A 24601-nucleotide genomic window follows, 5' to 3' on the forward strand; every position below is an offset into this window, starting at 1 on the left:
CCTCCACTGCCGTGTGCAAAAAAAAAAGAGGTTCAATCAATCAATTTCAACTTCTCACCGGAAAAAAAAGATCTCGCAAAGTTGGAATTGATTGATTAAACTTTTTTAGTCCCACCCAGTCTACCGTTACCACCGCAGCCACGCCCACCCGGCACCCGATGACATATAAGTGGGTTTTGGGTTGCAGTTTGGGCACTTGGTCTCTAAAAGGTTCGCCATCACTGCTATAGGCAATCTCTTCTTTGTCAGACAACAGAGTAAGTTGTTCGTTTTTCTAAACATCAAAAATTTTGTCTCTTTCTAGCTGGAAAGCACACTTAGTGATCACTTTGCTTAGCACTGTAGCTGTCAATCTCAATTATGTTCATTAAATGAGGACTACCTGTATGACAAAGTATGACGCTATTCCTTCTTCCTGTTTATTTTTAATAATGCATCAATGAAACACATACAAACACAAATCAGTGCTAGCAATATTATAATAGCTAAAAATAAAATTTCAAAGATGAAAGAACTTGGGGGGAGGGGGTCTAGTGGAATTTCATTTATTTCCAGCTACAATTAAAGTTTTTGAAACAATGGTAGGAAACATCTGAACCAAATACTTAAGAGACCTAGTCACTTTCAACTGAGGCTTGAATGTGGTTTTCTATTTTTAATTTTTATTTGCAATGAATTTTGCTGTGATAGAGTAGCTTTGTTAATCTCTACTACGCATGCCCAAGATGGAGGACGCGCTCGGCTGAGCTCCGCGAGCTCCAGCTGATAGGCGTCCCCTGGGAGCCCCTCACAAGCCTTTACGGCTTGTTGAGATGGGATTGGGGTTTGCCGAGGGGCAATGTGGCAACGCGGAGGCTGACGAAGCCAGCAGCGGTCTTTTTGGATCTGTGCTGTTTGAGTGACCGGCTGCTGGCTGCTGGCCCTGCTACCTACCGGCTGCTTCCTCCCGCCGTTTCTCACTCTCTCCGGAGCGTTCGGGCTGCTCATAGCTGGCGTGGCGTTCCCTGCTGCTTTCGGGCCGTCCGGGCCACTTTGGTTGTTCTCGGGCCGGCTCGGGCTGATGAGGAGGACGCCCGTCGGTGAGGAGTGTGCCCGTGAGGCCCGTTGGGCTGTCCGGTCGGCGGCGGTGATGATGGCGGCGGCGTGGGCGTCGGCCTTGGCGCGGGTAGCAGCCTGCGCGACGATTTTTTGGGCCGCGCTCGGCGGTGATGGCGATGGCGGCGGCGGCCCAGGTTTGGCGGCGACGGTGACGACGATATGCTCCGGACGCTCGGGAATTCACCAGCTGGCTTTAGGGCCATTTTTGTCTGTACCGGCGTTCCTGAGACTGTTGCCCCGTCTGCGGGGGCCGGCTGCTGACTCTGGTGCCTTTGGGCTTTTGATCTTTTCGCCGGCGGCGGGACTTCCATGTGGCCCCAAGCCGCCTTGGCCCGCTTTGGTGGTGGTGTCGCCCTCGGGCCGTTTTGGCGGTGGAGAGGGCGACTATTATTACTTACCTTGGCGACGATGGTTGACCTATACCCTTGGTTCAGGCCGCCTCTTATGGCGACGGCGTCTTCGGACCGCTTGGGTGGCGAAGAGGACGACCGGGAGTTATCTTACCGGAGCAAGGATGACATGGGGCTCCTGCATTGTGTATCATCTTTGGACTGCTCTTGCAGTGACGCCGGTGATTTAGACTATTTTTATTCTGGCCTGCCTACCCTCCTTGCCTTGGACACACTTTTTACCATCTGCCTGCCTATCCTCTCCCCTCTCCCTTTGGACTTTCGACATACCTGGGTATCGGCCACGGTGGGAGAGTGGCTGGACTTCTCCATTTGCAACCTCATAGAGGTGGGAGCTCTATGGGGTTTGCCTACCCAGAGGATACCTGGTCCACCCCCAGGAACGGAGTCTCTACCCGTTGTGAGAGAACGGGCTGCGGCCTGTCTTGGGGGCCACCCAACTGAGTGGCAGTGAAGTTGGGTGGGGATCCAGACTTCTGTCATGTTCAATCCTCCCATGGACAACTCAGGGATGCCTATCCTGGACTGTTTGGACTTTTTATACTTATGCGGCAATATACGAGCACGCGTTTGTACGCCCTCAGGGGTGCCCCCCTCTCCTGGGTGCGACCTGCCTCCTTAAACGTTGATAACCTTGATGACGGGCCCGAGTTTTTGGTCTCTGAGAGATGGCTGGGCAGGGGCAGGGGCTGTTCATGTAAATCTAGAAAGCCTCTGATTATTTTTTTATCCAAATTTTTTATAGGGCTAGGGAGCGGGGTGGGAGATACCGGTTGTTTGGCTATGGGGGGTGGCCGATCTACCATGGTTCAGACCAGCCTTGGGTCTGATAGCACGGGGGGAGAACGGGGTGGCGTTGTCGCCGGGGCTCATGAGCGGGTCGTGGGATTATCAATTCCCACGACGGGGAATGGCAGCAGGCGGATAGACAGGGGGCCGTATCGCTACCGGGAGGGCCGTCCCCGCTATTTGCAAGCGGTGAGGCGCTCCGACCCTCTGCTTCTTCCCCGAGATCCCTGGAGCGAGGATGTGCAGCCTCCTGAGCTCCGGCTAGTGTACCTGAATGCCAGGTCCGTGGTTAATAAAGCTCCCCTCGTTAGGGATTTAGTTGAGGGTGAGCATGCGGACCTGGCTTGCATCACGGAGACTTGGTTGGGCCCAGAGGGTGGGGTCCCTTTGGTTGACCTCTGCCCACCAGGCTTCCGGGTGCTACACCAGCCACGAGCTCATGGTAGGGGTGGGGGAGTGGCGGTTACCATTAGGGAGACCTTATGCCCGCGGGAGGCCACCGCTTCTCAGATAGTCGGGTGTGAGTCTCTCTTTATGAGATTTGGTCCTGGGGCGCAGTTGGGCTTGCTGCTGGTGTACATTTCGCCCAGTCACACAGCGGCAGCCCTGCCCGAGCTGCTCGATATCCTCTCGGGCTTGGTGGTTGAGTTTCCCAAACTTATAGTTTTGGGAGACTTCAATCTACCATCCCTGGGAGGTTCATCGGAGCTAGCTCGGGAGTTCATGGCTTCCATGGACCTGACGCAAGTAATTTCAGAGCCAACTCATGAGGGAGGCCACACCCTTGACCTGATTTTTTTATCTAGACGGTGGTTGGATGATCTAGGTGGGGGCTCTCCATTTATTATGCCCCTGTCATGGACCGATCATCATCTCCTGCGGCTGGTCTTCCGTTTTGCCACCCCCCGCCGTGGGGGCACGGAGCCAATTAGATGGTACCGCCCCAGACGCTTAATGGATCCTGATAGATTCCAAGCGGCGCTGGGGTCCCCACCTGCCTCCACTGCTCACAGCTCGGCGGATGCCTTAGTGGAAGCCTGGGAAAGGGCAGCCACTGAGGCACTTGACCGGGTTGTACCCTTGCGGCCCCTGACCCGGCGCAGATCCCAGCGAGCTCCATGGTTTTCCGCGGAGCTCCGGGAGATGAAGCGTCGGAAACGGGGCCTAGAGAGCTGCTGGAGGTCTAGCCGATACGAACCCGACCGGTTGCGGTTAAGAACCTACATTAGGTCTTATCTCGCAGCGATGAGGGTGGCGAGGTGCAATTACTTCTCCACCCTCATCGCGTCCGCAGATAATCGCCCGGCCGCCTTGTTTAGGGTGACTCGCTCACTTCTTAATCAGGAGGTGAGGGAGGATCCCTTGCAGGGTCGTGCCGAGGAATTTAGCCAACATCTGTCGGATAAAATCGCTCGGATTCGGACCGGTTTGGACTCCAGCTGGGCAGAGTCAGGCGATCAGGACACGGGCGGTCTTGTCAATGTTACCTGGGAAGAGTTTGATTCTGTGACCCCTGATGAAGTGGACAGGATTATGGGGAGGCTGAGCTCCTCCACATGTTTGTTGGACCCGTGCCCTTCCTGGCTGGTTTATGCAGCTAGGGAGAGGACACGAGGCTGGCTCCAGGCGGTTATATCTGCTTCTTTGAGTGAGGGTTATTTCCCCACCGTCTTGAAGGAGGCGGTGGTGAGACCTCTCCTCAAGAAGCCTGCCTTGGACCCAGCTGTTTTGAACAACTTTCGTCCAGTCTCCAACCTTCGCTTTCTTGCGAAGGTTGTCGAGAGTGTGGTGGCGCATCAGCTCCCTCTGGTCCTGGATGAAGCGGATTATCTGGACCCCTACCAATCGGGTTTCAGGCCCGGGTACAGCACGGAGACGGCATTGGTCGCTCTGGTGAATGATCTCTGGAGGGCTCGGGATAGGGGATATTCCTCTGTCCTAGTCCTATTAGACCTCTCGGCGGCTTTCGATACCATCGACCATGGTATCCTGCTGCGGCGTCTCAGGGGATTGGGAGTGGGAGGCACAGTTCTTCAGTGGTTCTCCTCCTATCTCCTGGGACGCTCGCAGTCGGTGTTGGCAGGGGGGCAGAGATCGGCCCCTAGGTCTCTCGTTTGTGGAGTTCCTCAGGGGTCGGTTCTCTCGCCTCTCCTGTTCAACATCTACATGAAACCGCTGGGTGAGATCATTCGTGGTTTTGGAGTTGGGTATCATCAATATGCTGATGATACCCAACTTTTCTTTTCGACCCCAAACCACCCCAGTGATGCCCTCGCTGTGATGTCCCGTTGCCTGGAGGCGGTTCGGGTCTGGATGGGGAGGAACAGACTTCAACTCAACCCTGACAAGACTGAGTGGCTGTACATTCCGGCATCCCGGGACATTCAAAATGTTCCATCTCTTTCTATGGGGGGTGAGCTCTTACCCCCCGTGGATAGGGCTCGCAACTTGGGAGTCCTCCTAGATTCACGGCTTACCTTGGAAGATCATATAGTGGCCGTGACTAGGGGGGCTTTCGCCCAGGTTCGCCTGGTGCGCCAGTTGCGGCCCTATCTGAACCGGGATGCCCTGTGTACGGTCACTCATGCGCTCGTGACCTCTCGCCTTGACTACTGTAATGCTCTCTACATGGGGCTTCCCTTGAAGACCACTCGGAGGCTCCAACTGGTAAAGAATGCGGCCGCGAGAGTTGTCTTGGGAGTTTCCCGGTACTCCCATGTTACACCTTTGCTCCGCGAGCTGCATTGGTTACCAGTTGTCTTTCGGGTGAGGTTCAAGGTTTTGGTTACGATCTTTAAGTCCCTACATGGCATGGGTCCGGGATACCTCAGGGACCCCCTGCTGCCGGCATCAACTCCCCTCCGCCCTGTGCGTTCCCACAGAGAGGGCCTCCTCAGGGTGCCGCCAGTCAAGGAATGCCGACTGGTGGCCCCCAGGGGGAGGGCCTTCTCTGTGGGCGCTCCGGCATTATGGAACCGACTGCCGGTAGAGCTCCGGACGGCATCAGACCTCCGAACTTTCCGTCGTGGCCTGAAGACCCACCTATTTGAAATGGCTGGTCTGGCCTGACGGGGGATTATGGGTTTTAATTTGTTGTTTTAGATTTGTACTACTGTTTTAATTGGGCATGGGTTTAATCTTTTTTAATTTTTGTATTGTCTTTTTTATATATGCCCTGTGAACCGCCCTGAGTCCCTACCAAGGAGAAGGGCGGTATACAAATTAAATAAAACTTAAATAAAACTTAAAACTTAATCATGGTAGATAATTATAAATTCTTCTGAAGAGGGTTCCAGTAGAAAACTTCTAGTCTTATCATTTTCTCTCAAATTTATAACATTTCTGGGTTTTAAAAACATGACAAGCTTGGGATAAGTTCACTTAGACAGAATTGAGAGCAACAGAGAAATTTCCTAGACACATTAATGTCTTGGTGAAAGATTTTTACGCTGGCCCAGTTTAATTAGCGTGGTAACTGAAAGAGCCTCAGTACTGAACGTTATTTATAATCTTTATATTAAAAAATTAAATTTGTTTTATTTTTATTTTTTTGGTTTTTAAAACCTTAGAGTTAAAAATGAAACTAGTAAAAATAGTAATATATTTGTGAACCACTAACGGAAGCTTTGTTGTTAGCTGCGAAGTCGTGTCCGACCCATCGTGACCCTATGGACAACATTCCTCCAGGCCTTCCTGTCCTCTACCATCTTCTGGAGTCCATTTAAACTCATGCCTACTGCTTCAGTGACTCCATCCATCCACCTCATTCTCTGTCGTCCCCTTCTTCTATTGCCCTCGATCTTTCCCAGCATTAGGCTCTTCTCCAGTGAGTCCTTCCTTCTCGTTAGGTGGCCAAAATATTTGAGTTTTAGCTTCAGGATGTGGCCTTCTAAAGAGCAGTCAGGATTGATCTCCTCTAGGTTGACCGGTTTGATCGCCTTGCAGTCCAAGGGACTCACAGGAGTCTTCTCCAGCACCATAGTTCAAAGGCCTCAATTCTTTGGTGCTCAGCCTTTTACAGTTGCAAGAAAAAGTATGTGAACCCTTTGGGATTACGTGGAGTTTTGCATGAATTGGCCATAAAATGCGCTCTAAACGTCATGTAAGTCACAACAATAGAAAAACACAGTCTGCTTAAAATAATACTACACAAACATTAGCTGTTGTCATGTTTTAATTGAACATAAGATGGAAACATTCACAGTGCAGGGTGGAAAAAGTATGTGAACCTTTGGACTTAATAACTGGTTGACCCTCCTTTGGCAGCAATAACCTCAACCAAACGTTTCCTGTAGTTGCAGATCAGACCTGCACAACGATCTGGAGTAATTTTGGACCACTTCTCTTCACAAAACTGTTTCAGTGTAGCAATATTCTTGGGATGTCTGGTGTGAATCGCTCTCTTAAGGTCATGCCACAGCATTTCAGTTGGGTTGAGGTCAGGACTCTGACTGGGCCACTCCAGAAGGCGTATTCTGTTCTGTTGAAGCCATTGTTTTGTTGAATTACTTGTATGCTTTGGGTCATTGTCCTGTTGTATCACCCATCCTCTGCGGAGCTTCAGTTGGTGGACAGATGGTCGTACGGTTTCCTGCAAAATGTCCTGATAAACTCTGGAATTCATTTTCCCATCAATGACAACAATCCGTCCAGGCCCTGAGGCAGCAAAGCAGCCCCAAACCATGATGCACCCTCCGCCATGTTTTACAGTGGGGATAAGGTTTTGATGTTGGTGTGCTGTGCCTTTTTTTCTCCACACATAGTGTTGTGTGTTTGTTGTGGCCCCGACTCCTGCGCCTGTCTTAACTGAGGATGAGGACTCTGAGGATGATGGGGAGGAACGAGAGGAGGCCGAGAGGAGCAGTCTAGCGAACAGCTGCAGCAGTCTAGCGAAGATGAGTCATGGCTAGACCCTCAAGAAAGACGCAGGGCCAAGCGTCTGCAGCAACGTAGGTTGGGAAGGAGGGTCAGGGAGTAGCTGAGTCATTGAGCCACACCCCATAAGGTATATAGGGGGTGTGGCTGCGCTCAGAACTTTATGACGAACAATAGTTTCAACAACTTCGGGTCACGTCTTTGGGAACTCTGCTTCTTGTTTGAAACCTTGGTCTGCATTCTTGGCAACACTTCTGTACATCTGCTAATGAACTCTTTGCTTGGACGTTATCTCATTTCAGTTGAAGTTTGAGGTAACGAGCTTATGTTGCTGCCAAGACCTTATCAGTAGGCAATTAATTAAAGCCTGTATTAACTCTTGCGAGTCGTGCCTGCTTGGGGGAACAGAACAACTTCTTCATCACCCCAACAGACAAACCATATTTTACCTAAGATGGATCAACAGCAGCAGCAGCAGCAGCTGCAGCAGCTGCAGGCAATCAACTCCTACAACAGCAGGTAGGCCAATTGTCTGCACAACTCGCTCTGCTGAATGCTCCTGCACTCCCTCCTCTCCGTCGGAAATGCCCGGTAGCAGTGCCGGAGAAGTTTTCTGGACAGCCTGAGATGTTCTCGACCTTCATGGGACAGTGCCAATTGTTTATGTCTATGAGGCCGGAGGATTTCCCTGATGAGTGAGCTGGGGGGGGGTTGTAATCAGCTTTCTTTCTGGCTCTGCCGCTCGATGGGCCACACCGTTATTGACTCAGAACAGCCCCTTGTTGACTGATTACCAGGGCTTCTGGCAACACATGAGGCTCATGTATGAGGACCCCATCCGCACTCAGACTGTAGCCAGATGCATCAAAGACCTCCGGCAAGGAAAGCGGCCTAAGCCGGGTACGCACTACACCCCCGCCAGGAACAGCAGACATGGACTCTGGACTCCCTCGCCATCTGATTTTGGACACTCGGGTCTTTTTGTCTGACCGACCAGGGAGGATCCAGGCGCATGCGCTGGTGGATTCGGGGGCAAGGACCAATTTTATGGACCAGGCCTTTGCAGCTCATTTTGGCATTCCCTTGACTCCGGTGGACACTCCGTTGAGGGTAGAGACCATTGATGGGCGGGAGCTTTTTTCGGGTCCCATTAATTCTGCCACCCAGCCTTTACGCCTAGCCATTGGGGCACATGAGGAGGCGATTCAGTTCTACATCACGGCGGACCTCCATCTACCGTTGGTCCTGGGTATGGCCTGGCTTCGGACCCACGAACATCAGCAATTCTTTTTCTTTTCTGTATTTCTGTTTCTGGTTTTTATAGTTTGCACCGGCTTTTTATTTCATGAATAAGAGCAGGACTCAGACATTTGAGTATTTTATTTGAAATTAACCTTCGACCCAGCGTCTTTTTTTTTTTTTGGAGTTCAAAATGCTTTTGTTGCATGCAGAAATAAAAATTTGTTTTCTTTGTAGCAGTTCATTGATTTTATAAATGCAGCACACTATTGGTTTTTTTATACATAGCATAAAGGTAAAAAAACAATATATGCAGTGTTATCTTCATTTTAGATGTCAAAAGGGTTTTGCAGCTCCCAGTGTTTTTTTTTCAGTGGGAAACGGGTCCAAGTGGCTCTTTGAGTGTATTAGGTTGCCTACCCCTGACACAGACAGATACTAAGTTCAATTACTGACCATTACACAGTTTAAAAATAAATTATATGCTGACTAACTTTTAATGACTATTATTATTTACTAAATGTAAAAGCTACCTGGCTTCAAAGCAACTCTGGGCAGTTTACACTTTAAAAAAAGTAGGAAATGAAAGGGGGAAAAAGAACACCTACATCCACACAGACGACACTACATATACCGCACACATATACATACAAAGTCCAACCAAAAGGAGCTCCACAACCACCCTACCCCAAGGATTGGGAGAGCAGCCATATTTTTGAAGTCTTCCAGATTCAGAAAAACCCTCAGAATGGGAGCCACACAAAATTCTGGGGGGGGGGGAATACCATTCCAGAGGGCAGGCACTGCAATAGAGAAAGGATATTTCCTATGTTTGGACAGACAGCAGTGTTTGATCAAAGGCACCCAAAGCACATCTATTTTGTCTGATCTTACTGGTCAGGAAGAAACCATGGAGGACAGGTGACCCTTCAAAGAATCTGGCCCTATGCCATGAAGAGCTTTACAGATAATAACCAACACCTTCAATTTTACCTAGAAGATGTGTAAATGTATAAATAAATAAATAAATATGTATGTATATTTAAATTTGCAGTATGCTATCTGAAAAAAACAATGTATTGAATAAATATAACATGAGCAATTGTTTACTCATGTAATTGGGTTTTATATTTCTTCCAACAGTAAGCAAGAAGGATCAAGAAATGTTCCTCATCAACACTCACTGGGGGAGAAATTTAATTCTATAAAGTTAAATGATTGAAGACACATAAAACCCTCATAATAGATACATTGTGCATAACTATATACTTTTTTTACATTTAGGTCAGTTAACTTAAATAAGACAGCCAATTATATTAGCCAGCTTTATAAGCAATGGTAAGACTTACCGTGAGAGACTTTTTTCTACATGGAGACAACCCATCCTGCAGTTAGTATTTCCCAGTTTGGAAATAGGGCTAGAAAAAGCTTGCAGCAATGATTCTGATGGGAGAAAACTGTTCCTTTAATTTTGCAATGAAAAGCAGGGAAAAGAGGGCTTAAAGGTAAAGAACTTTATAAACATAGGGGGAGAAGTAAAAAAAATATTAGATTTTGCCCTTTGGTTGCAAATATTGATAATGTCAATTTCCCTCTCACTTTTTCTTTTTAATGCCTGATAGGGCTACTTGCTCTGTCTCTACTTTGCAAAAAGAAAATTTGTGAATATTAAGTTCAATGTGCTATTCTCCTCTAGCAGACGCAGGATATTTTATACACAGACTTATCACAGCTATCCATGAGAAGGGTCTTGTAAATGTCAAACATTTTCTAAGAAAGGGGAGGAGGTGCAATGCAATGAGACTCGCAAGATTCTCTTAAAATAGCCAATCACAATAGTAAAAATCATCTGGTCCTTAGCAGTTCTTAAAACTAGGTAAATACAAACTCATATGAACAACGCACAACATATCACACCATGTCATCAATTTATTTTACAAAAAGAAAGCCAAAATGGAAAAGCCACGTGCGAAAAAATAAGTATACCCTATGATTCAAGAGCTTGTAAAGAACCATTTTTCGCTTAAAGTAATTGTTTTCTGTATGACTTTATCAGTCTCTCACATTGTTTTGGAGGAATTTTGGCCCACTCTTCTTTACAACATTGCTTCAGTTCATTGAGGTTTGTTGGTATTTGTTTATGCACAGCAATCTTGAGGTCCCACCATAGAATTTCAATCGGGTTGAGGTCTGGACTTTGACTGGGCCATTGCAACACCTTGATACTTTTCTTTTTCAGCCATTCCGTTACAGATTTGCTGGGGTGCCTAAGATCATTGTTGTATTGCATGACCCAATGTCGGCCAAGCTTTAGCTGTCAGACATGGCCTCACATTTGACTCTAGAATATTTTGGTATACAGAGGAGTTCACAGTCGACTCCATGACTACAAGGTGCTCAGATCCTGTGTCTTCAAAAGAAGCCCAAATCATCACCCCCTCCACCACCGTGTTTGATGATTGGTATGAGATGTTTCTGCTGATATGCTGTTTGGTTTCTGCCAAAAGTGACACTGTGCATTATGGCCAAGTATCTCCACATTGGTCTCATCTGTCCAAAGGACAGTTTTCCAAAGGTCTTGTGATATCTCATGTTTTGTTGTTTATCTGAGGTTGTATCTACTTACTTTTAAAAAATGCTAAGGACCAGATGATTTTTATGATGTCCTGATACATAAAACCAGGTGTACTTACTTTTTCACTTGACTGCAGCCTTCCTGTGGAATTGATTTTTTGATCTGTGGAGCAGACAATAATCTTGCAAAACTGATTGTGTTGTATCTCCTTCCCTTTCTTATACTCCAGTGAATTAAGAAAGCATCTGTCTGAAAGATCTCCAAGCATTATCTGTTGCTTTGGCACAGAGGTTACATGCCTCCATCAAAGTCATTTTCCTAACCCTCTAGTATGGGGCAGAAGTGAGGTAGAATTCTAACTGCTCTGTAAAAGGTAAAGGTAAAGCTTCCCCCGCACATGCGTGCTAGTCGTTTCCAACTCTAGGGGATGGTGCTCATCTCCGTTTCAAAGCTGAAGAGCCAGCACTTGTCCGAGGACATCTCCGTGGTCATGTGGCCGGCATGACTAGATGCCAAAGGCGCACGGAACGCTGTTACCTTCCCACCGTAGTGGTCCCTATTTTTCTACTTGCATTTTTACGTGCTTTCAAACTGCTAGGTTGGCAGAAGCTGGGACGAGTAACAGGCGCTCACTCTGCTACGCGGCACTCAGGATTCAACCCGCCAAACTGCCAACCATCTGATTGACAAGCTCAGTGTCTTAACCCACTGAGCCACTGCATCCCTTTTAACTGCTCTGTATGGTCAGTCAAAAGTATCCAGACTGGGTATGTAACCCATTCCACTCTTATTGACAACTATGGAGGGGGGAGGGAGAGAGAGAGAAGGAGAATATGAATATATGTGTTTGTCAAAACTTTCTCCAGTTAGCCTCTATACTGATTAGGAGAGAGATACTCGCTGCAGGACGTCCTGATCCCATGCAGGAAAATTGTGGAGCAAACAAGCAAAAATAAGTATATTGGCATTTATTTACAGAGAATTAAATAAATGTATTTTAGTGTTGATACATTTCAGTAGATTTTTAAACCAGTGTTTGTATATTATTTCAATTGATATCACTGCCTATCTCAAAGCCACCTCAAAGTCCTTGACTTACAAATGGAACATCCCTCGCTAAATGATGTAGTCACTAAGTGAGTTGCACCTAATTTTACAACTTTTTGCTGAGACTCTTTGCCGTTGTTAAGCAAATCTGCCTTTCCCACACTGGCTTTCCTTGTCGGAAGTCCCTTGGGAAGGATGTGAACGGTGATTATGTGATCCTGGGACACTGCAACTGTTGTAAATACATGCTGGTCGCAAAGTGCCCAAATTTTGATCTAATGACCATGGGGATGCTGCAATTGTCATAAGCGTGAGGACAGGTTGTAGGTCAGCTTTTTCAGTGCTGTTGTAACCATTAAATGAATGGCTGTAAGGACTATCTGTACATGGCCCTGGGCTGCTTACAACCATTAAAAGTAATATTAATATAATATAAAAAGCATAGAAAACCACATAAGAAAACAATATAACACAATCCCCAGCCAAGTTATAAAATCAAACAACAGTCAACATAAGCACTGCAGAAGGCTCTACTGCACACCCGGTTTTCCAAGCCCAGTCACAAAGCCACACGTTTAAGGCCTTGCAAAAGGCCAATAGTGTTGGGGCCCATCTGCTCTCTTGAGAAAAGGATATTCCAAAGGACAGGTGCCACAACAGAAAAGGCTTTTTTTCCTGAACCTGGCAGAAAGTATTTCCTAGTAGACAGGACCTAGATTACGCCTCTCCTGCTGGATAAATGCAACTGAGGAGGGGCAATTGTTCAAATAACCCAGTCCCGTGCTATGAAAGGTTCTATATGGAATCACTACTATCTTGAAGTGAACCTGGAAATGTTCTGGTAGCCAATGCAACTCACACAGTAGAGATGGAATGTTTGTTGATAGAAGGAGCACTATAACGTGCCTGCACAGCCACCATTCTGAAACCAGCTTAACTTCTGGGTGCTGTTTAAGGGCAGCCCTATGTAGAGTGCATGACAATAATCCATATGGGAGGCGACGAGGGTATCAGTGGCTATGAGCTGAGTCTTTTGGTCCAGTGACAGGTACAACTGGTGCACAAGAAGTAGTTGCAGAAAGGCCTCCTACAACTAATATTGTTTTGGTCCCATATCAAAGCCTGAAACCAGGCTGAAAGAGTCTAGATAATCTGTTTCTTCTAGATATTCTGGAATCTTTTTAACTACATTCCGTAAAAAGGTAAAAGCTGTTCAGTCTGGTTCAGTCTAGCAATAGCTACTTGAGGAGAGGGTGAACCACCACCTCTTTAAGGGATGGTGGGATGACCCTCTCTCAAAAAAATGTACCTCTGCAAAAACTCAACCACATATCACCTCCCTGGAGGCCTTAGTCGGCCAGAAGGCATTGATCTAGTACACAGATAACCAAGTTCACAATTGTGAGAACTGGCCACTTCATCAGATTCAACCGGTTCAAACTTCTCCCAAATAACTAAGCAAGACTATACTCTAGTTATCCTATAGGTCCTGCCCCACAACTGGTATTCAACTGGGAGCAGATGTAAGCAATTCTGTCTGACTGATGTCCATCATATTTAACTGAGCAGCCTTGCAGATAAACCTCCAAGCCTGATCTATCCAGGAGAGCCCGATCACTTTAAACAATGCCACTAGGTGTCAATCCACGCATGCAATAAGGACGGAGAAACGCTTTACAAAGTAACTTAATAGCAGCTCCAACTGTCTAACGCAGGGGTAACTTGGCGGAAATGGCAAAGATTTCAGCATATTTGAAAGACCAATCGCAACAGAGATATATCGTGGAATGGAGAAGATGGATTGAATATATTCAGAATAAATATAGGACTAAAAAGTTTCATTTAGCATTTGAATAAGTAGTGGATTTTTATGATGCATAATTAGTTATTTGTTATTTTATTAATATTATGACTGTGGAGAGTTAAAGTGCGATAGAATTTAATGTTTTACTTTTGTTTGTTAGCATATTTTAGCTTATGTTTGTATCACTATACCCTGTATTCAGCTCTGGGAAGTCGGGGAGGGGGGAGGGGCAGGAGGGAGTTTTTTGTATTTAAAAATGTATTGTAAAACTTTTTAATAAAAAAATGTCAGAACTCATGGAAATGGCAAAAAGGAGATAAAAATATTTTTAAAAGAATGGAAATCTTCTATAAACATTTTGCTAAAAGAAAAAAACAATAAAATGATGTATGTGTTTAATGATTCAAACAGAAGAGAATTAAATAAGGGGATGAAGAGATTTCTGGAAGAGTTAAGAGGGAAGAGAAATGATAGGTCTGTTAATAACAGTATCTACTGAAGAGGTTGGAAATCATTATATTTCATAACTTTGCTTTTCCCAAAGATACTTTTTTTCACAAGGTAACTGAACTTTCTTGTGTTTCTTTGAAGACGTTTCGCTTCTCATCCAAGAAGCTTCTTCAGTTCTGATTGGATGGTGGAGAGCTGAAGAAGCTTCTTGGATGAGAAGCGAAATGTCTTTAAAGAAAAACAAAAAAAATCCAGTTGGCTCGTGAAAAAGCATCTTTGAGTAACTATGACCTGGATGATTAAGAATCTCCATAGACATTTAACTTTGCTTTTCTTTCTTAATTGTCTTGGATTTTTCTCTTTTTGTTTAGATTTTTTACTTGTTCTGTACCAGCCTACTACCGGCCCTGCAGATAAGGCAGGGACAACCCCTTTACAAGAAGGCAAGAGGCTGGAACTAAGCCTGCCAAATTTATGGACACAAAAGCAAACAGAGCAAAAACAAGACACGAACCATGAAACAGGAGCTATTCAAACGGTTGCCTTCAGCAAACCAGCCCTCCCACGCATTCCCCTTTTAAACAGTTCAGGGCGTGGCTTCTCTCTACCTCATTCCGAGGTGCCCCATTGCCTTCCTCTGTTTACTCCTGATTGACTGCCTCCTGCGTCGGGCGTCCTTGAACAGGGCCAGCTGTGGGTCATCTTCATCCACGCTGTCAGGCTCACACAGCTGGGTCTGCGTCGTGACCAGATGGGAGGGGCCTGGCTGAGGGCTCTCATCAGCAAGCTCTCCAACACCCTCAGCAACCTCTCCAACACCCCCCTCCTCCTCCTCTGAATCATCCGACCCAACTGCCGAACCCACAGGCTGACCCTGAATCACAACATTACTTTATGTAAAATCTTAAATATAATTTTTTTTAAATCCCATTTATATCCCACCCTTCTCCTAAGACTCAGGGCGGCTTACAATCTAAAGCACAAATCAACGTGCTTAGCAATAGCCTTCATTCTATGTATATGCCTGCTTATTAGGGCTTTGCCCCCCCCCAAGCGGCATTATTACAAAGTCAACTTATTGCCCCCAACAATCTGGGTCCTCATTTTACCTACCTCGGAAGGATGGAAGGCTGAGTCAACCTTGAGCCTGGTGGGACTCGAACCTGCACTAATTGCAGGCAGCTGGTGTTACTTAAGGAGGCATTAGCCCACTGCTCCACCAAATCATATCTCTCTCTGATCAGTTTTTAACAACTATGTTACTCAAATTGTTTTCTTTTATAATAGTAGTCTCAGTTTTAATGACTTGTCTTTTGATCTGTTTTGTAAATGCCTAACAAAATAAACTAAATTTTGCAATATGTCACCACCAGAAAAAATGAACAAAATTTGATTTATAGACAAAAATTTATAACAGAAAGACAGAGTATTGATATGGTGAAAAAAACCCACAAAAGGCATCCTTATTCCTGAAATATCCAAAATGACAAATGTTAGGCATATGGTGTTAGCCTACAATGTTGGGTTGAAAATATATTAACCATAATGCTATGACTTTAAGAAGTTAATTGGCCAATGGGTGTGTAAGTGTTCTCATGGCCATAAGAGGAAGCTAGGAACGTAGCTTCTTTCTCTCTCTGAATTCACTGATCTCTACTATTACTGTTTTTGCTCTGCTGTTGGTTTACTACTGTTGTAACTTGAACTGTGTATTGACCTCTGGACCGGTAAGAAGACTAGTTTGGATTACTCTTTGGACTGTTGCTATTGTTTATGACCTGGACTGTTTATTTTTGACTGTGCATTTTTGTTTTTACACCACCTCAAAAGTAAACTACTTTTTGTTTTTATAACTCAGTGTATTCTTGTGTGACTTTTACTGCTCTCAGTGCCCTTCCTTGTCTGTGCAACTCTTTGGTAGCACAAGGAGACCTCTGCACAACAAATTCCTTAACACTGGTTATGGGCCCAGGCCTGTACTGAGAGTTAGTACACACAGTATTCCTAGCTGAGTTTGTGTTAGCTTTTTGGTGTAAAATGGCACAAGAACAGTTGTCAGGCATCTCCTGGATAACCCGGTTGGATGGGACAAACTATGTTTCCTGGTCCACGAAATGCTGCTTGCTTTTGCGCAAGGAAGGACTATGGACTGTTGTAAATAACCCACCAGATACTACTGCTTGGGATCCAGATAATGAAGAGGATGCAAAGAGGATAGACGACTTTAAACGAAGCAATGAGAAAGCTCTTTGCATTATTGGGCTAACACTGAATGACCAGCAGCTTGTCCATATTCGTGGTGAGGAGTCTGCTGCTAGGTGTTGGGGCGTTTTGCGAAGGCTTTATGTTCGAGACAGTGTGGGTGCACATATACACCTTACACGTAAGCTGTTTAGGGCTCATTTGCAGAAGAATGGAGATATGCTGACCCATTTAAATTACATGAAGGCAACTTTCCAAGAGCTTCATGAAAAGGAGCTGATTTTTTCAGAGTTGCATCAGGTCTACATTATTCTGTCATCTTTGGATGAGAGTTATGATGGGTATGTTTCTTCTTTGGAAGTCCTGACCAGAGAGGAACTGACATTGACTAACATTACTGGGAGACTGCTGGAAGAGTCCAGAAGAAGGCGTGACAGAGACCAGCTGAGAGAGACACAGCCACGAGAGGAGCAGCCATTTACCACTGTTTACAACGTCAAGAAATGTTATTCTTGTGGGGCTAGAGGGCATATAGCCAAATTCTGTAGAAAGGGTAAAAAACAGAATGTGAATAGCAGTGGGAAGGCTAAGAAGAGCATTGGTTTGGCTATTTCTGGTGAACCAACATCCAGAAATAATGAATTGTGGGTTGTTGATAGTGGGGCTTCACAATGCATTACCAAAGAGAAAAAGAGGTTTATTACTATGAAAAACAGCAACCAATATGTTTCACTAGCCAACGGTTGGAAGATGAAGGCCTCTGGTGAAGGTAATTCCTATTGTCCATGCATTGATGAACAGTTACCTATGTTATATATACCTAAGCTAAGATTCAACCTGTTATCTGTAAGGGAATTGGTTAAGGTTGGGTTTATGGTAACATTCAGAGGGGAGCAATGCACTATTGAGAGGAATGGAACCTGTGTAACTGCAAATTTGAAAGATGGTTTATTTGTTCTCACAAGTAACCAGGTTAGTACAGTTAAAGCTAACTCGATATGTGAGAACAAGAAGCCACATGATGAATGTATACATTTATTGCATAGGCGGTTAGGGCATGTAAACTTTAACTCACTACGTAAAACAGTTGAGTTAGTAGAAGGAATTAAATTGAAGCCATGTAGTAAGTATTTGAATTGCAATGCCTGTAATCAGGAAAAGAGTAAGGCAACTCCTGCAAACAGGTTAAACGGCTTCAAAACAACTGTACCTTTGGAAGTTGTGTTTGCTGATTTAATTGGACCCATGAAACCACGTTTAGGAGGGTCATGTTATATTTTAAGTATCCTTGACCACTACTCTCGTTATGGATTTTGTTATCTGCTTAAGTCAAAGGCAGACACTTTCCAACAATTTGCAAACTGGCTGAAGTTCGTGGAGAGAAAAACAAAGAGAAAGGTTCAGTGCATAATTACTGATAATGGTACTGAATTTACAAACAAGCGCTTTGTTGATATGCTAGAATCAGCTGGCATTGAGCATAAACGTTCAGCCCCTTATAGACCTCAACATAATGCATTTGTTGAGAGACATGGGCAAACATTACAAGCCATGATGAGAACTATGTTAAGAGATTCAGGCTTAACAGATAGACTGTGGGGGGAGGCAGCAAAATGTGCAAACCATGTTCTGAATATAGTTGTTAATACTTCTACTGGTAAAATACCATATACAATATGGCATGGTAGAAAACCAAACCTTGATTACCTGCACACGTTTGGCACCCCAGCTTGGGTCCACATTCCTGCACAACTCAGGAGTAAAGGCCAACATAGGGCTAGGCAATTATACTTCGTAGGTTACGAAGCTAACCACAGATCCTATCGTTTCTGGGAACAGGGCACAACTAATGTATATAACAGTTCTAGTGCAAAATTCCTTGAGCACGTTGGTTGGGATAGGTTAGAGCAAGTAACTGTTAATACTGATCCTCTAGTGTTTGAGGACTCCTCTGATAACGTAACTAGTAATGATAATACATCTCCTGTAAATATAAAAGATGAAGAGGAGATAGGGGAGATAAAAGATGAATCAGAGGAAGGAAAGGAGACAGAAATTCAAAGCCCTGTAATTCCTTGGCGTTCAACGCGTATCAGACGTCCACCTGATCGCTATGAAGCAAGTGTAATATGTCAAGTTAGTGTAGAGCCATCTAACTATGATGAGATCAGGATGTATCCTGAAAAGGAACAGGCATCATGGAAAGCTGCAATGAACAGGGAGTTAAAGTCTTTGCAGGATCTTAAGGTCTATGAGAAAGCTAAACTGCCACCTGGTGAGCAAGCTATAGGTTGCAAATGGATATATAAAATAAAGAAGGGTGTAGATGGGACCGTAACCCATAAGGCACGTTTGGTTGCACAAGGTTTTGCCCAAACTACTGAGGATTATGACGAGGTGTTTGCACCCAGTCTGAGGGCAACTACTTTAAGAGCAGCTTTAGTATGGGCGGCTAAAAACCAATATATGGTTAACCATGTAGATGTTGAAACTGCATATTTACATGCTCCATTGCAACATACTATTTATTTAAGACTACCACCAGGATTGACCAATGATAGAGACCATGATTGTTGGGAGTTAAAGAAAAGCCTCTATGGATTGAAACAATCAGGCTATGAGTGGAACAAATGTATAGTAAATGAGTTAAGTGCAATAGGTTTTGTAGCCAGTAATGCTGATCCTTGTTTGTTTAGAAGAGAACACAACGGAGCATTATCTTTTATTTTATTATTCACAGATGATATTGCAATAACAAAAACTGAGTTAGAAGCACAAACTATCATTTCAAGATTGCAAAATAAATTCACAATTAAAAATCTTGGGGAAATAAGCCACTATTTGGGGTTAGATATTGTGAAAACGAATAGGGGTTTTAAGATTTCACAAGCCAGTAAGATATCTCAGTTATTAAAGAGATACAATATGGAAATGTGTAAACCAGCAAAAACTCCGATGGCTATGGATTTTAAGGACACTAATGTTGAGAGTCCTGTATTTGATAAGACTATGTACCAATCTTTGATAGGAAGTCTTATGTATCTGAGTAATTGGACTAGACCTGATATTTCTTATTGTGTAAACCAATTGGCTAGGTACAATAATCCAACTGTTAGACACTGGCAATCAGCTAAACGAGTATTAAGGTATTTGAAGCAGACTATTCACTACTCGTTATATCTAGAGCCAAATCATGAGTTAATCCTTACTGCATATGCAGATGCGAGTTTTGCCTCTGATACAAGCACTCATAAATCTACCTCAGGGTTGGCTATAATGTTGGGTGATTCTTTAATTGGATGGAAGTCTATTAGACAAAAACACATAAGCTTATCTACAATGGAGGCTGAATTTTCATGTCTATCAGTGTTATGTACAGAACTGCTACTGTACAAACAATTATTGTTAGATATGGGTTTAAATGTAAATTATCCATTTATTGTGTATGAGGACAATCAAGCTGCGATAAAGATGGCAAATAATGCTGCAGTAAGAACAAGATCTAAACATACTGATCTTCGTTATTTAAATGTCAGACAATGTGTCAAAGATAAATTAATAAAGCTAGAGTATTGCCCATCTGATGTAAATATTGCAGACCATTTTACGAAGGTACAAAGTGCTGTGAAACACAATGCTAATTGTGAAAGAATGTGCATAAGATTGTAAGAGTTATATATTATTCTACCCAAAGGGGAGAATGTTAGGCATATGGTGTTAGCCTACAATGTTGGGTTGAAAATATATTAACCATAATGCTATGACTTTAAGAAGTTAATTGGCCAATGGTTGTGTAAGTGTTCTCATGGCCATAAGAGGAAGCTAGGAACGTAGCTTCTTTCTCTCTCTGAATTCACTGATCTCTACTATTACTGTTTTTGCTCTGCTGTTGGTTTACTACTGTTGTAACTTGAACTGTGTATTGACCTCTGGACCGGTAAGAAGACTTTGTAGTTTGGATTACTCTTTGGACTGTTGCTATTGTTTATGACCTGGACTGTTTATTTTTGACTGTGCATTTTTGTTTTTACACCACCTCAAAAGTAAACTACTTTTTGTTTTTATAACTCAGTGTATTCTTGTGTGACTTTTACTGCTCTCAGTGCCCTTCCTTGTCTGTGCAACTCTTTGGTAGCACAAGGAGACCTCTGCACAACAAATTCCTTAACAACAAAATGAAGAAACAAAAAATGAGAGGAAGCAAAAAGGGGAATTTAAAAAAGCATTTTCATTAAGGAGAACAAAAACAGTTCTGACAGTTCCTGAGAGATCCCATCATGGTGTAACAACAATAACAATCCTCAGGATATCTGGCCTAAAGTAATTGCTGCCCAAAAGCTTAGGTCTATAAAAGAGAGACAATTTTGTCCCAGCCAAGGATTATATTTGATGGAGGGGTCGAGAGCATATCCAGGGCTGCAGTAGAAGGGTTCATGATGCAGAGTGAAAAGGGTGGTGATGGTGATGGAATGGAGAGGATGATAATGGGATGTTTATGTAGCACTGCTGGAACAGATTTATGACTATGTACCGTACTCAAAGCACTTCGTCCTAAATTAAAATGATGCACTGCATAACACTAATAACAAAATGCAACACCACTGGAAATATTATGAAGGGAAACTTCTGGTTACAAAAACAAGAAACCATCTCTTCTTATTCTTCACATGCACATCAGCAATAGCAGCATCCATAATTATTTTCAGTGTAGAACTTTTTCACTGCGAGAACTGAAGATACCCTACTAGCCATCACGCAGGAATTCTGTTTCTCAAACAAAACTTTCAAGTTTTGCCATTTGTAATTTGCTGATTTTGCTGGTTGCAGACCAAAAATGCTCCACTTAAAAATGCTGAGCAACTGAAAGCTCATTTTTCAAAAGCCCTTAATACATACCTTTCCTGCTTATTTTCCTGGTAGTACTAATTGATGGCTTTTTTTCCATGACAGAATCCAATCCGGCTATGCTAATAGGAGCTACTTCCAATTTGTTCTCCATATGCCGCAACTAGATAGATTGAACGGGATAGGAAAGGTATCAACATTTTAAATTTGTTATATCGCCACTTAAAAAAACAAAAAGTAAAAAAAGGCTTACAAAAATTGGATAAAACATTCCCTAACCCAAGTAAAATGAGCTCAGATTTTAAATTCACCTTTGTACAATCAAAATAGTTTCACACAATTGTGAAACACATTAATGTAACATTTTTCTTTGCAGGAAACAATTTATATTACATTTTTCAATCCTGAAAAAAAGAAAATGAATGAAAACCAGAAGGATAAATGAAAATGTGATGTATCAGACCAAACACATCAAATTCATTATATTGGAAAACTCTGGGCAAATTCCTTAACAGTAATTTTTTTGTAAACGCAAACTGTATATTAGAAATTGATAAGAGTTGCCTTAGCTTAGCAGATCAACTGCATTTTCAGGTAACTAGCATTAAAATCTGGGTGACTGACAGAAACAAGGAAGGAAGAAAAAGGAAAAAAAACTTCAGCAACTGTACTGTATACACAAGAGGAGAGAGTGTCTGTTGGAATTAAGACAGTAGGTTCCTAATTTTGGGAATCCTAGGATCATAAAAAAAGAGCTCAGTGTCCAGATAGGACAAACTAGTGGGTGGCTTACTTCTATGTGCATTTTAGGAGGATAGTGATTGTATTTTACTGAAAAAGCATCTTAATCTTTTACTGTCCTAGAACATTTCCACAATAAGCATAACACTTAATATTTTTCGTTTTTAAATACAGTCTCCTGTATGGCTTCTTTTTAATTTAACTCAATGCTAAAATACTACTTACTGCTGCCTTTGTTTGTGAAAAATCTGTAGAAAAAAAATGGAAAAGAGGCACTTATTAAATAAATTCAAGCATCACCTGTGTGATAAACATATTGCAAGGTTCAATAAGTTTTATATGCTATTTAAAACAATATATTTACATTATTTTTTTCTCTGAATATACTTACTTGACTGTGGCCAGATTTACACATCACAATAAACCATAATGTAGGTTTATCTGGTTTGGGGTTACTATGTTGTATGAACCCAATCGAGGGCAAAACAAAATGGTTCACGAACAAAATGATTTTGTATATAAAACAGTTTGTTTCAGGTGGTTTACATCAAAACTGAGATATGGATTTTTCAGAAGCATTGATTCAGACAAAATAAGGTTGTCCCAAGCTGAAGTGTTTTTGTGATGATGGTCAAGAAAATGCCAAGGTTGAGTAGGAAAAATAGGGACCACTACGGTGGGAAGGTAACAGCGTTCCGTGCGCCTTTGGTGTCTAGTCATGCCAGCCACATGACCACGGAGACATCCTCAGACAAACGCTGGCTCTTCGGCTTTGAAACAGAGATGAGCACCGGCCCCTAGAATTGGAAATGACTAGCGCGCATGTGCGGGGGAACCTTTACCTTTACCTAACAAATTTGCAAGTAGAAACCAGAATGTTTGCTAGCAGAAGTTAGGGAATAAGAAAGATCTTGTTATCTGACCATTCTTCCCAACAGATATCATTTCAGTTTAACACAAATTTTTGTTCTGTTAAAATTTAGAAAGTCAGATAAAATTCTTTGCACCCAGTGAGATAAAAAATAAATAAATTTGTACCTCTGGTGGAATTCCTGTTTTGGGGGAATTTTGGATTGTGTAAGGGAAACTCATTTGTTTTGTTCCTCCACATTCTATTACTTCACCTATAACATAAAGATAAATGTTTACTGAAATATCTAAGAGAAATTCATACACATACCTTGTAAGTTATCAGTATTATTTTGAAGTTTATTAGCATAGAAAGCTAAATCTGAACCTGCAAAATATTTTACTTCAAGTCAAATTCAACAGATTATTCAGTGTGAAAACTGTACACACTAACCAAATTATATTTAATGTTCAATTTTTACCCAGCATCCAAAATTATGTTGCTTATATGAAGTCTCACTTATAATAATCCTGCCATTAACCAAGCTTTTAATTTTTTTTAATATAATACTTTATATAAGCATTTTTAAACTACTTTATACATTTATATAATAAACTAGTAAATACAATAGTATGGTAACTTACAAATTTATATACTTTAGAAGAAAAAGACTACCTATTTATTCATTTGGCAATCATCGCGGCGATGAGGAAATCCTGTCAAGTTTCTCTCGCTTTCCCTATAAGCCCCCAATTGGGTTTCAGCTGGAGGGCTCCCCACAATTGGAGAGCCGCCTCACCTGCTCTAACGCCGCTTCCATTCCTTCTCCTCCTTCCTCGCGCCGACCGAGCTCGTTGGCTCATCCCGCAAGTCTTCGGAATAGAACGCTGCGGCGAAGCGGAGGCGTGCCCCCCCCCCAAGTCGTTTTAACGGCATAAACGCCCACAACCCGCTCGCCAACTGAGTCACACTCGCCGGGACTCAAGCTTCAGAATACCAGTGGCGCTCAATAGGGCGGGAGCTGCGTTTGGAAATCTCGCGATATGTCCTAAGAGAAGTCATAGACCTCCCAAATATGGCTATCGACGAGTCGGTTTCTGTGCGCTCCGGTCATCTTGAGTGTGGTAGAGTTAAATACACTCCGCCCATCTCTCTCTCTCGCCCCCCGCCCCCCGCTAAATAGACATGAAATGCGGGGAAAACCTATACGTTGGTTTGTGGTTGAAAGTAGGGGAATATTAAAGATTCACTGAAAGAAGAAATGCCTGGTTCCATCACTTTGATGCCATTGTCCCTACCGGCCAGGGTTTCCTTAAAACGAAACAGCAAAGGAATGTGTCAATGTGAGATCGGTGGGGTGCATCTCGGTATATGGATTACTATAAAAGGGGTACAACATGATTATCAACTCTTCGATTAAAAAATTTCTGTTGAATCTTTTGAATCTTGTTTTCTGTAAAAAGTAATTAAGATTTATTTTTAAATTGAATTGTAATTAAGTCAGTGTATGACTTTAAAATATCACCGAATTCAGAGATTTCTGCTAGTAACGGGCATGGGTAAATTGCCTCTGAGTTACGTTGTGGTACAGTTATAGTCAATGTAATCCTATTAATATTTATTCAGTAATAAGCAACGTGAAATTCCATTAAGGCAAACACCTAGCTTCTGAACTC

General features: G+C 43.3%; 1 protein-coding gene across 1 annotated transcript in view; it reads right to left on the reverse strand.

Moving 5' to 3' along the window:
- Window positions 1-23915, reverse strand: part of LOC308665857 (centrosome-associated protein 350-like) — a 64332-nt gene extending 40417 nt beyond the window's left edge. The window contains exons 1-4 of the mRNA XM_081324166.1: window positions 23725-23915; window positions 23114-23199; window positions 22301-22323; window positions 21386-21497 (exon numbers count right to left, since the gene is read on the reverse strand). Coding sequence (XP_081180292.1) covers window positions 21386-21497; window positions 22301-22323; window positions 23114-23186 — 208 coding nt within the window. The 5' untranslated portion in view covers window positions 23187-23199; window positions 23725-23915. The remainder of the gene's footprint in view (window positions 1-21385; window positions 21498-22300; window positions 22324-23113; window positions 23200-23724) is intronic.
- Between the last annotated feature and the right edge of the window lie 686 nt (window positions 23916-24601).

Source organism: Vipera berus, assembly GCF_964194415.1.
Source record: "Vipera berus genome assembly, chromosome: 3".
NCBI lineage: Eukaryota > Metazoa > Chordata > Lepidosauria > Squamata > Viperidae > Vipera > Vipera berus.